General features: G+C 41.0%; 1 protein-coding gene across 1 annotated transcript; it reads left to right on the top strand.

Moving 5' to 3' along the window:
- The first annotated feature begins 705 nt into the window (after positions 1-705).
- Positions 706-10694, top strand: LOC142814208 (uncharacterized). Its single transcript, XM_075892442.1, has 3 exons — positions 706-797; positions 6086-6378; positions 10045-10694. Exons 1-3 carry the CDS (start codon positions 795-797, stop codon positions 10547-10549), a joined length of 801 nt encoding a protein of 266 aa, XP_075748557.1. The 5' UTR covers positions 706-794; the 3' UTR covers positions 10550-10694.
- Positions 10695-13839: the final 3145 nt, after the last annotated feature.

Below are 13839 nucleotides of genomic sequence, written 5' to 3'. Positions count from 1 at the left end.
GGGCGACTGCCGCTTGGCCATAGTAGACGTCCTCGGCTTCAAGGGCTATGTTTGAACTTCAAGAAGAGAATTAATGCATGGAATGCCAACACTGCTGAAGCTTTCTAATTCTGTCCCATATTAGTTTCGAATTTGTACCATCTTTTTGCGCGATCAAATGTGCCACCAGAATATTCTCACTTGGAGCTTTCGGCCATGTCCACATGCTGGAAAATTTAGACTTCGTCCGGGACATTTACTCGGAATTCCACGGCCCTCTCAGGGAGCACCATTGCCGAGCTTAAGCATCGGTGATGACCCACTAGCGTTCTGTTTTTTTTTTTTCAATACACTGTGTGAGTGTGTGCGCGCATATATATATTTGTACAAAAAGATGTTTTTCCAACTAAGCCACCAACGCCAGCACTTGACTAAATGATGACCTACACCTTATGTAGTGGGTTGCACCATAATAAAAAAATCTGATTAGCGCATTCAGGATTACGAGACAAAAAACAATATCTTGCTAAATTCTGCCAGCTTTAAATATTTCATTAGTGATAATTGGTGATACAAACCAATGTATTAATTATAATTCGCTATAGAATCTAATTACCCTATAGAACATGATGGGAAAAATCCACCCACTACTCGTCCAGTCTCTTGTATTGGGTATGAGCTATAGTCGGAGGACAACAAAGACAACCATCCAATTAACCAGGAAAGCTGCATGCGCCTCTGTTGCAAGAATCCATGCTCTAGTAGAATGATTTATTGACCTCAAAGGCTACAAAAACCACTGAAGAATCATCGCCATGGTATGAAATCCACCACCTTTTCCGTTGAGGGGGAGTTGGGTTCATGAAATTGTATCGCATGTGCTTTGTCACATGCCAGTGCTTGTCCTGTACAAGCTACAAAGATGTGGCTGTAGAAGGACTGAAAGCTGGGCCAGGAACATATTTTAACAGTGCACGACTATGCAGACACAAGGGAAGAAGGGACAAGCTGCAGTGCTGACTCGCAACTGAGTTTTTATTGGAAAAACATGAACAGAAAAGGAACACTTCAACCCTCGCACCCATGTGACCACTCTAAGGAGAGACAAAGTAGATCAGCTGACATTTTGAACAATGAAAAAAACCTTGATGCATCCCACAGGTACTCTCCAACAGCATAAAAGTTAAGATATCATGCTATCTGAGAGCCTGAAGGTTTTTTTCATCATTCAAAATGTCAACTGATCTGCTTTGTCGTGCCTCAGTGTGGTCACATGGGTGTGAGGGTTGAAGTGTTCGTTTGCTGTTATTGTTTTTCCAATAAAAATTCAGTTGCGAGTCGGTGCTGCGGTTTGTCTCTTCTTCCCTTGTGTTCACGTAGTCATGTGCTGCGTTAAAACATGTCCAGGATGTGGCTGTCTTGCACAACGAAATAACAAAGAAAGGGGTCAAGGTGAGCACGAATGTTCTCAGCATATCCTTGATATCCTGCATAAAAATGAGCAAAGACGTGAGCAGCAAGCCAGGCACACATCCAGCGTAAACCACCCTAATCAAAACCTGTGCTATAAGAACTTAGTCTCTGCTTGCAAGAGAGACACCAATGTATTACCGATACAAGAGAAACCTCATGTGTTTATGTGGAGTGCCTCCAACAAATCTCAGCAGAGCATGATCCCGACTACAGTCGACCCTTCGATGGGGCACAGATTAGTGGTCAATTGCCAACACAATATCAATACATCAGATCTACTTAGGAGTGTGTCAATATTAAATTTTCTGATAATTTTCTAATGGTGTTTACTATTTGATTCTCACTGGAATATTACTATTCAAACTTTTTGAAGACAAATACAGTCAAGATCCAATTGACAGTGGACCCTTCAGATTTTCAATATAATTCACTCCCCCACATTCTCGTATTAGGGCAAAGCTGTATTTCAGGCTCTGCAACAGTTGTAAATATATTGACTCGAGAAAATGCTGGTTCCCACATGGAGGTGATAGATGTGGAAGAGGTTGCGGTTCAATTAATGCGGCTTTTGACCTAAACTTTGGGCAGGAAATTCAAAAAGTTGAACGAAGAAGACTTTTAGCATACTGAATTTCATATGTTATATATGACGTGTACAATAAGGCAGATTTGGAACTCTGGACACAAAGGGAGCACACCCTTGTCCGCCACATCAGTTGGGCATCCGCAGATGTTGAAAGAGGAGAACATGCTGGGAAAATAGTGTCCTTGCGTCTCATGTGCATTGTGTTGTTGACAACACATTGGTTGCTCCATATCGTACCATTCAGCCTCTGAGTTGCCTCCTCCTTAATAAGACAACTATGAAACACTGTGTTGCTACTTCATAAGAATATGCTTAGGAATACTCTCCAACTTTTTTTTTTCTGCAATTTCACTTAAAAGTACTTGGAAAATATTGTGTAAATATTTGAGAAATATTTAACAAATATTTTTTAAAAATTTGCCCTCACACTTCAATATTCAAGTTAAATTCAGACCTAAAATTTTGCTATTCGCACAGCTCTTGCTATATTGTATGAAGTTTTACTTGATGTGAGGTATGTGTGGAGTATTTATTAGTGATTCCACATCAAAAATGTAAGGGCAACTAATTCACCATTCTCGCAAGTCGTGGGCCACGTAGCTAGCACCGATATATTGGAAGGTTTGTTTTACTGAGCTTGGTGATAACGCAAAGCGACAGTGTTTCAAGGCAACCATGTGGCAAGGAAAAAACGAGACGCAGTTCTCTATTCTTAGAAGGGCACGTAAGATTACTTAAGCTTTGTAGCTCTTAAACTTGCACAAAATTGTCTTATGTTGAAGTTGCGGAGCAGTAAAACATATTGATGCATTATGGTGACGCTACTTTGAAAGCAACAGGCGTCCCTGGATGCAGTATGCACGTGCACGTGAAATAATTTTTGTGGGTGTTCGTCTCCACCTAAGGAATGTCAAGGCCGTGTTGCATGAAAAAAAGGGCATGTCATTTTCTACAAGACAATTGCCGTCCTTATATATGATCTTGTGTTTTCTTCCTATTCATGCGTGTTCTAACAAACTTGCCTCATCTCTAACAATCTACCAACCACTAAATTTCTATTCCAACCGCAGCACTTCAAAGCCTATGGTGCAACCAAAATTAAAAAGGAAGAAAAAAAGGAGCTATGTATTAGGAGCTTTTCTTCGAAATGGGCCAAATCCAGAACCGAGATTCGCTCAAATACGACTATATTGGCACATACATACCGCCAGCTTTTCTCCAAAACAGTAATAAATTACTAGTTATTATTAATAATTTATTATTACTGCTTTAGAAGAGAGTCGAGAGTATCTATGTGCCGATAGAGTCTTATGCGAGCTAGTCTTGATTCTGGATTTGACCCATTTCGAAAAAAGCTCCTCATATGTATACACATATTTTTAAAAAATTTGGAAAAAGAGCAACCTGGTAAACTGAAAGGCACGCGAAGCGCTAATAGTGACAGTAGTGCATATGACAGCTGAGGAAGTTCTTACTGTTTCCCCACACATTGCGGGAAACGTCTGTGTACTGATTCAGTTAATGAGCATGGCGTCTGCGTACACAGGCACACATGAGCCCTGGCTTTCACAATGCAGGCCCGATGAGCACTGCATAATGCAGGGTTGCTTTTTGCTTCTAATGAAGATAACATAAGCCACAACAAGTACATTAAGGGATGCTGTTGGAGACAGTCTATTGAAGCTAGAAATTAGCACCCTTTGTTTCCTCAAGTTACGGAGCTACAGAAGACTACTTGCAAGATGGGGCATGTGCTTCGCTTGTTATGCAATGCCTTTTTGTGACTTTGACCTTTAAAGCAGGGCTACGTGGCAGGTCACTCAGCAGTAGAGACGAATTGCAGTGGTACGCCATTTCTTGAGTGCAGCGTGCAGCCATGTGTACTAGGAAGACCAGCAGATGTGCAAACACGAGATTAAGGGAGTATAGATGTTTAGTCTGAACGGTAGCCCCAGCACACATTTAACGCATCTGCCTTGATCAAACATCAAAGAGATAGCGGAAGCCTGCCACATCGAAAAGCAAAAAGAAAACTGTTAGCCATCCATCTCACGTATTGCTCGAGAAAAAAAATTTGTTTCCTGTCATCAGAGTTTCAAGGCATGTGGCCATGTGCCGTCCCACATGTGGTGTTGACAAATCATTCCGGCAAGCTTGCACAGGTCGGAGGTTTTTGTTAAGTGAATATTTTCAGAAAATACACAGTTGTTAGATTGCACTCGTCTTTTTGTGCCTTCTCCTTGTCTCCGTGTATTTTGTGCAGAATCACTAGGCAGAAATTACAAGCATTTATTTTATTGGGAGAGACCTTCAAAGTGCACTGGACATAAATGTCAGCTACTGGTGCTGATTGTTCTCGAGTTCTCTCGCAAAAAACACACCTGCATGTCTTGCTTGACAGGTGCATAGTATCCTGGTCCTGATCATCAGGACCTTGTTCACATATCACTGACACATTATTCATATCTGACAGACAAGCTTTATCTCGCATTTCCTCCAGGCATGCCATTGAGGACACTTTAGAACTTTGCCTTCTTCTCGACTGTGATTAAACGAGAGGGCTGCTTTGGCATTGGCTCAAAATGCTGCCATTATAGAATCTGACAATTAGGTGGGATTTGACAATGTCCAGAATAGCACACCAGTACTCATCATTTTGTGGATTATTGTGCAATATGTAAAAAAAATAAATTGTGAGAATGGCGTGACCTTCTTCGTCGATTTTAACAGTCTGTTCATGGTGAAATATGTGGCTGATGAAATTAAGCATCACTAAATCATCACTATGTTGGAAAATCAATACCCCAAGAACACTTTCGAACTTCTTTCAGCCAAGCACTTCTTAACACTCCCTGAGGCACACAAAACTTCGACATGTATCACAATAGTACACAAACTGTAGTTTGCTGATGATGCGGTCTAGCGTACCTCGGGTTTTCAATAAATTTCACCTGACGATAGAAAAATAGTGTGTACTTTCGGGAAATGACTTGTATGTGCTTTTTGTATAATTTCCTGTCGTCTGGCGTCTCGCTTCATTTGGTTATAAAATTACACATAATTACGAGTAATCTTCAACAAATATTACCATTGTTAACTTTTGTTAGCATGTTTTAATTACTTTTTCCAAGTATCCACTATTTTTTAAAAATTCATTTTGCAACGCAAACAGCCTCTGTAACTTCAGCTAAAGCGTCCACTGCTGCGTACTGGGAAGTGGGGCCAGTCGAGCTACATGTGCAGAGCTTTTTTCCCACTTTTTCAACCACATCTCAAGCGCAATTATTTTTGCACTTTGTGTGTAAATAAACCTTAAAACTTCAAATATAAATGAATGCATGCAATATGATAAAAAATCACAACCTTTCCGCAGACAAAATAGCAAGCTGTTGGAACCAATGTCGTCATGCAAATATCCGAGAATATATGTAATCACTAATTAAACCTTAAATGGTAATACTTTCTATAAATAATTCAAACTGCATGGTCACCTTCGTTGATAAAAATTTTCATTATTTCTTTTCTTCTTTTTAGGCTTCCACAATACAAAGCATTAAATAGTAGATCAGAACTTGAGTATGCTACATCAATATGGGATATTTTTCACGAAGATCTGTTGACTGCAAATGAGATGGTTCATAGTTATTCTGTTATTTTCTCAGCACACTCCCACATTTGGGAATTTTGACATAAAAAATAAAGAAACTCGGAAAAAGAAAGTTGAGGACCACATGGCACACAGTGAAATTAATTATACCTGTAACATTAAGAGATCAGAAGAGACGGAAATGGGCCACAAGAAAATGAGGGTAAATAATACTGAAGTCAAGATTACACAAAAAAAATGGACCTTGGCCAACCATGTACTATGAAGCACTGACGATCGGTCATCAGTTAGAGCAACAGAATAGTTACCAAGAGATGAGAAACAGCCGAGCACGGCAGCCAGTTAGATGTGGTGATGCAACTGAAGAATGCTATCTTCGCTAGTCTGACAAAGTATTGCAGTAATAACTCTACGCACTCATCTGGTGGTGCCTGTTTCAGAGCAAGACCAGTCTTTTGGCAAAAGACGAGGAACAAGCATCACTTGGTGAGGATGAATGTAGAGAATCATCAAGCGGTCCCGACATGGCACACCGTGATTCGGGACGAAGCGCTTCGCTCGATCGTCCTCCTCCAGAGGTCTCCTTCAAAGATGAACACCACCACGAACAGCAGCAGACACGACAGCAAGCCCCAAGTCCACTGACCACACTGTCACAGGACCCACTGTTTCACTCGCCGCCGGAATCAACTTCAGGGCACCTCAACCCCATGTACAGGTCCTGGCAGAATTGGTAAGCTTGGGATGCTAATTACATAGTCTTGAACTATTGTTAAAATTAATATTGCACCACCAGAAATTTCTTTGTTCTAGGTGCTGCCCTCAAGCAGAGAGCTAGAGGATGGCTTAAAAACATGCACCTTATGAGCTATTGGAAATTGACGTGATCCTGCACAACCTCACACACACACATGCACACGCAAAAGGCATTTTCTCTTTGCACGGCTGTTGCTGAAGTCTAGCTCTGATCCGAGCCACACAATTCTCAGTTTTACCATACACAAGCTAATATCTCCTTCTCGTGGAGTGAGTAATCACAGCTACAAAAAAAAATTGGGTGAATAAAGCAAGAGGCTAGGTCAAAAAACAACACTTTAGTGCTATGCTAGCAATAACGTATAAACATCACATAAAGAGATAGTCCGCATTATGTAGAAAGCAAAGGGTAAAGCTTACTCCTTTGGTCGATCAGTGGCTCCCGGTTCCTGAGGGCGATGACAGTGCCTGCTGGCACAAGAAAGCCTGTCTTTGTGTCTGGCTCACTTTATATTCCCTCTCATCTCCTACTCCCGCAAGGAACATTTACCTCACAGGAGATAAGCACCACTTACAACAATGAGCGCAGATGAGTGGCAGGTTTGCAGCAGTTCTTAGGAAAGGGGCACTGGTGCTCTCCCTCCACAAGGCCAGTTAGTTCCCACAGCCAGACAGCGATTGCACCGCTAAAGAAAGCAAATGGGCGCACATGCTATCCCACACACACATACACGATTAAAAGTCCCAGTAAAAAAAAATTACACTATTTCCCTCTAAAGGGAACCATGTGTAGATGTGAAGCAACGGGCACTAATGCTTACACTGGTAGCGGTATTTTATGCTGGCACTCTCACCGTGGCATTTTTGCAGGAGAAAAACCTGGGGAAGTGCGAAGCGCGGAGTGATGGACCTGTTTTTCCTACTGAAACACGTCAATATCTGCTAATGGGCAATGAGAGACAGAATACTCAGGTTGGACATATAGATCCGCAGTCCACTTTTAATTAACGCGCACGCTGCAAATTTTTACTGTTCAACAATGCACTGGAGGAATCTCCCACCAGCACTACCTAGGAGGTCAAAATCCAGTGCCTATATATACGAGGTGGCCAGTGAACGGTTGTTGTGCAGTGTGTGCAGTCAGTGTTTTCACTCAAGAAACTCACTAGCAGACGCTGCCTGCGTCGGTGTTGCTAGGCAAGAGAGTGGGGCAGAGTAGGAGAGGAGAGAGAGTGGGTGCAATGGGGGTGTAAATGCTGCAAGGAGGGATGCCTAGAGGAGGAAGAGAGGGGGAGCGAGCGTAGACTAGCAGATGCTGTCTACATCTGCATAGCGAGACAAGACACGGGGTAGCATAGGGGAAGTGTGGTCAAGCCACACACCGGATTGAGCTTGATTGATCATAAGACGCTTTGCATCTCAAACATAACAGTATTTATTCCGAGGCTTCGGCCAGGAGACTTGCCTGTCTCAGAGATAAGGATAATGGCCTCTTGCACGTGGTGTTCTCGTGTGCTTCTTCGGAGGTTATTTTCACCTTCAAACAGCCTCAAACAGGACCCCTCTTCTTCATGAATGGATTGCGCTCCTTTTTTCTCCTGGCTCCACTCCTCGACCCCTTTAACATGTGTGCATGTGCATATACACCAAGGCAAAATGCAAAATGTACACAGCCAGAGTAACAAGTCCACAGCCAGAAGCCCTGTTTAGCTGGCAAAGAAAACTGGAGAGAAATCTAATCCTCAATAAAAGGCCCATAGAATCGGAGATAGATTGGTCGTGCCATATGTTAGTGAACTATCATAAAATGAGACCAGTCAAGCTGCTTCCATGGTTTGTCGGCGTGGCCACTGTAACAATTTGAAATACTGCCTCATATGCTCCTCAAATATTGTGTCGTTTTTTTGTTTGTTTTTTCGTAATGGCATGTGTTCGTTCCCAGAAAGTGTAACTGTGCTGCACTATGTCAAAGTAGAACAACTAACTGCGACTGATGATGGGGTCAAAGCGATCTCTTCTTGAAAGCAACAATCACATTAGTATTAGAAAACTGGCTCCTCTTAACACGTACTGGCAAGAACCATAATCCTGACCTCTTTGCCTAGTTTACAAAAAACTGGGCAAGTCCAAATTGAATAAACTGCCTTAAAGGTACACTAATGTAATAGAAGGAATCAGCTTAGATTGTTAAATGTAGTCTGAAAACTCTACAGTCATCAATTTCACTATCATAGGTTCAATAGTCAGTCATCAAATTCACTATCATAGGTTCAATAGTACAGTAGAAAGTCAAGATCAATCAAAGTTTCATTACAAAAGATTTTGTGCCAAGATGATGTGCTAAGATGATTTTGTGCCAAAACGATGCCACAAATTTGAATATACATTTTTCATATTCTGGTAGCATTGGCTCAACAAAACGTATAAAAACTTCATACCGTAAGCCTATCGTTCCCTCAGAAGGTAACATACTTCATTTCTAGTGGTTAGAATATAAGTAGGTCCCAGTAAATGCCATCAAAATCTATGACATCACGGTAACTGGTGCAAGAATTTCAAGGCGGTGTTGCCACCCGCATTGGCTTCTCGCACATTTTCTCACTTGCAAAGAGTTTTTTTTTTTGCGGCAAACATGGTGATTTGGTATGGTAAAAAAGTAATTTAATAAGACACAAAAAAAATATTTTTTTCCATTCAATACTGGTAACGAAATGTCAAACAAGTAGCAAAACTACAGCAAATAGTACAACAGTGTTACTACCTGTTTCACTGCTGGGATCACTCACTGTTGGGTAATTTTTTTTTTACCATTCTTTTGGATAGTAAAGGTACAGGCATGTTGAGTTGCTTTCAAAAGTACAATCTTGTTTTTACGAGATTGTTTTTCATAAAAAATAAGATCCAAGTTCTGAAGTGTATGTTCTGTTAGTGTGAACAAGAGTCGTAAAAGAAAACTTGCACACGTTTATGGCCGCTCGTCAATTGATACCTTGTGGACGTTCTTGCGCAGAATGTCAAAGCAAAACATCAATTTCTGGTATTTAGCAGTTAATCGTGCTTGTCTCGTAAGGTATTACATTCGCATGACAAATTTGATGCTATGCTATCGAAGCTGCTCCGTGCGGTTTAGTACTGCAGGAAATAATTTCAACGTGTAGCGCACAATATGAAAGTAAGATAATGCACTCTCATGTGAATCTCAAGAGCTGATGCTACACTATATGAGAAATTATAGATACAAGTGGGACCAAGTAATGAATAAACAAAGGAATTAATAATTCACACACAAAAAACAAAAAAAAAACGCCTGAAATAGCACAGGTTGTCTTATCGTGTGGGAGAGTATTTTAATCTTAAACAAGTTTGAACAGCAAACGAACCAGCTGTGCAAAATTTAAAGGTGGAAGAAGCTTCATGAACAGGCCACCTATAAGTAGCGAAACAGCAGAACAATGCTTTAACAACACAAAGACATGAAAATGTCTAAATTTATATCAAGCTGTTGGAGCAATGGAAAGACAGTGAATTTATTGCACATTGCTTATGTTGGCTACGCACAGTGCACAAACATGACTAAATGATTTTGTCTTTACGACTCGCTTTTTTGTAGCAATCTAAAGGGGCTTTTTTCATCATGTTGCAGGTCCAAATCATGGATGATACAGCTGTCTGGTGTTGTAGTCATACTCTTACTGGTTGGTGTGGTTGCCCTAACAATCAAGCTGCACAAGCGCTACAAGGAGCCGGAGAAAAGCTACGTGCCTGGCTTGAATATCATTGAGTACGACAGTAGTGATCCCAGCAACAAGAGTGTCGTCGGCTTTGCAGGACACCATCGTGACGCCCGGCTGCCTGCAGAAACTGGCCGTTTCAATGCTTTGAGCATGGTGAAGAATGCCAGCGTACGTGGCCCCACTGAAGCCTCGCACGCGGAAGTCAAGGCCACCATACCACAGGGCCTACGTCGCAGTCAACCGGAAGGCAAGACACAGTATGTCACAGCCACAAGTACAAATGTCCTAAAATTCTCATTGGCTGACGGTGGTGGAATTAGGAAGGAAAACTCCAAGAACTTGAGGAGCCTTGTCCGGATGAACAGGACAGCTTTGGTCAATGCAGAAGACTTGCAGGTGCTCAAGAATGGATAATACAATGTGACAGTGTTCATGGCTGACTGTCAGAGATACCAGCATGTATATGTATTTGCTTGGTGGCATTTCCGCACCATAAAAAAAAATGATAAAATTTTTACAATCCATACCTTTGATTTGCCAAATTTTCTTGCACACTCTTTCCTTTTGCTAAACTTGATATAGGCTGGTATTCAAATTTCATATCACTGTTCGGACCAAGTCAGCAAGTGACAGCAAGACCGAATTCTCAGCAATTGCTTTTGCCAATGCTTCTGTTCAACTTTTCAATGCAAGAAATTCTCTAGGTGTAAAATGTAGCTGTCATGGACTGATTGCCTGCTAACTAATCATTTGGAGATTTACTTATTATTGTACTGTGGTAATACTCCTAGGATAAAAACAGAAGGTGAGAACATTGCATACGTTGAACTCTCAACAGTAAAAATGTCATCAAATATATAAGCAAAATAATGAAATAATATTCAGCTGAAAATCACAAAGCGGGTTGTTATCGCAAACACGAAGTACAAGGTTTAAATTGAGATGCAAGTTTTTGTGACATAATGCATTTTTTTGTGTGTAGCTGTTGGTCTGTAATGCCATTAAAACTTTTCATGTTAGCAGGAAAGATGATGTGGTAAGGTGCAGATACAGTTTTTCTTTCAATTAATGGTAATAAAGAAATAACAATAACAATAGTCATAGTAATATGAATGATAACAACCACATCTAGGAATTTATGAGCCAAAACCACGATGATCACAACCAGTATGGAAGGCTCCAGAAGTATCGACCACCTGGGATTCTTCAACGTGCGCTTAAATCCAAGTACACGGGCCTTTAGCATTTTGTCAAAGTTCATTAAAATGCGGCAGCTGTGGCCGGGGTCAAAGCGACAAACCTGCACCTTTGTCAGCTCAGCAGCTATGCATCGCAGCTGCAGTGATAGCGTTCGCCTGTTTTTGATAAGCGCTCTGTTGTACGCACGTACAAAGATGCACAACACGGTTGGTCATAGAATCAGCTAATGGTAACCTTAATGAATGCAAAAATGAAGAATTTTCAACTTTCAATGAAATTTTAATAAAGAGAGCCAAGTGCAAAGTGAACTGAATATTTTTTCAACATCTTTCAAATATGAATAGAATTCACAAGAAAATCATGCGTCTTACAGCATTTTTTGTGAATAATATAACTACAATTATTTAAAGCTATTATTAAAGAGCATAGCTTTTTGACATACCTGCCATCATGATAACTCAGTGCATAGGGTGCTGTGCTGCTGAGCTTGCTGGGGCAGGTTCAATTTCCGGCCACAGCGAACACATTTTGATGGGGATAAAACGCAACAACACCCATGTAAGGGGATGTCGCAATTCCTCAACACACCAAAAACAGCAGCTCACTAGACGCACAAGTGCATACGTGTTCTCGATGGTATAATGCCCAAATTCCTGAGGTGAATCATCAAAATTTGTAGGTGTGACGTAAGAAAACTGAGAACCCTTTCACACCTCATTCCCAAGCTAGTGCCTGCACCTAACCCGTGTGGCATCTTCTATACTTTCCTTGGCTTTATTTCTGTTAGTTCTAATTAATGTTGTGTATAGCAATAAAAAATTAGCCCTTAAAAGTGCCCTTACTTCATTCATTACTAGACCCACTCGAGGAACTATAAGCCAAACTACCTGCAGGAGCCAACAGGGGCAATTAGCAAGTCTGAAATGGTAGTACCCGAGATTAAAGGCCTAAAATATATTTTTTAAATATGCATAATTTCAGTGTACCTACGAAAAAACAGTTTAAGCTTCTCTGTAAATAGGAAATTTGCACTGGCTGATCCATGCTACAATATTATGATATAAAATTACACTAGATAGCAACAGGCTATTTTTTTCATTTGTCTAATGACATGTAGTGTAACTTGGTTGTTGTTGGAAGTTGTTGCGCATTCAATGAAGAGCATTATCCTACAATAATTTTTCTAATCAATCCATTAGAAGCCGTAAACACAAGGGTAGATTGTTGGCCTTGTTGGTGTAACATGTTCATAAAGCTTACCAAGGTTTACGAGGCCGAGATAGACGCCAGAGGGATAACTGCACATTATGGTAGTAACGTGTGTTTTGCTTGCTATGGTATAAATGTGTGCACATTCCAAAATAAGGATCGGTTGTAAGTCAACCCTTGTCATTGTCCGTCTTCCTGTGTGTTTGTCAAAAGCTTTAGCACTGTTTTTCCCTTCTTTGTACTATGTTCATAAAGTTAGGCGCAGCACTGAAATGACAAGGACAGGATAGCGTTCGCCTGTTTTTGATAAGCGCTCCGTTGTACGCACGCACAAAGATGCACAACACGGTTGAGCATAAAATCAGCTACCATACATGAGCTAGGCCAGGAAAGTATCAGCGCACAATTATTGTCATTATCTAAAAAAGGAATTGTCAGTTCTTGATACCTCCGCATTTGCACATGCCCGAGTGGCCGCTATCTTCATATGTATACTTGAATCAATGTAACAAACACAGATACAACGAAATACCAGTTATTAAGGAGTAAATGAACACTAGTCTTGCAATAGAAACAATTCTAGAAATAACTTTTATAATGAAATTTTCAGATGTAACAAACTTATTTTCTTGCAAGACACAGCATTGTTACAATGAGGTTTGAGTTATTCAGCGATCCAGCTTCCAATAAATCACTGTTGGAAGTTAGTGCTTGTGTTAGTGATCTCCTTCTCCCCTTCTTGTTATTTCAGTGCCACACTTAACTTTATGAACATATGAGAAAACAAATTTTTGAAGTGGTAATAAACCATCATGCGAGGAGGCAATCTTAAAACCCTTGCCGCTCGCCTGTGTAGCCTTCGCAAAACAAATCCCTTCCTTGCCCTCTTCGGCATGTGATCCAGAGGACCACATGACACATATGCATGACATGTCATGCGCACACAAGGCCACGACTGCATGACATGCTCAAACCAGCTCGAGCACTCGAGACACCTGCAGTGTTGCATCAGCCTTTTTTGCGCTTTGTCTCTCTGCGAACTATGCCCAATGCGCCCTTGCCGACAAGTCGGCTTCCAACCTATTACTGAGCATGAAAGCTATAACATTCGTACGAGTGCAAGACTACCAATATCATCAGCCAGCGCGGCGTGAACATAGTTAGATGTGGGAAGATAAATTAGACCAATGAGCATTATAATGGGGTAGAAAATTACTTAATTATCATGGGTGGTGGCTGCACGGCACGCACACTACTTGTATACGAATTCAGGTGACACGGGGGCAGATTAGTCT

This window comes from Rhipicephalus microplus, chromosome 4 (genome assembly GCF_043290135.1).
Source record: "Rhipicephalus microplus isolate Deutch F79 chromosome 4, USDA_Rmic, whole genome shotgun sequence".
Classification (NCBI taxonomy): Eukaryota; Metazoa; Arthropoda; class Arachnida; order Ixodida; family Ixodidae; genus Rhipicephalus; species Rhipicephalus microplus.
This window is presented reverse-complemented; position numbering and strand designations above follow the sequence as displayed.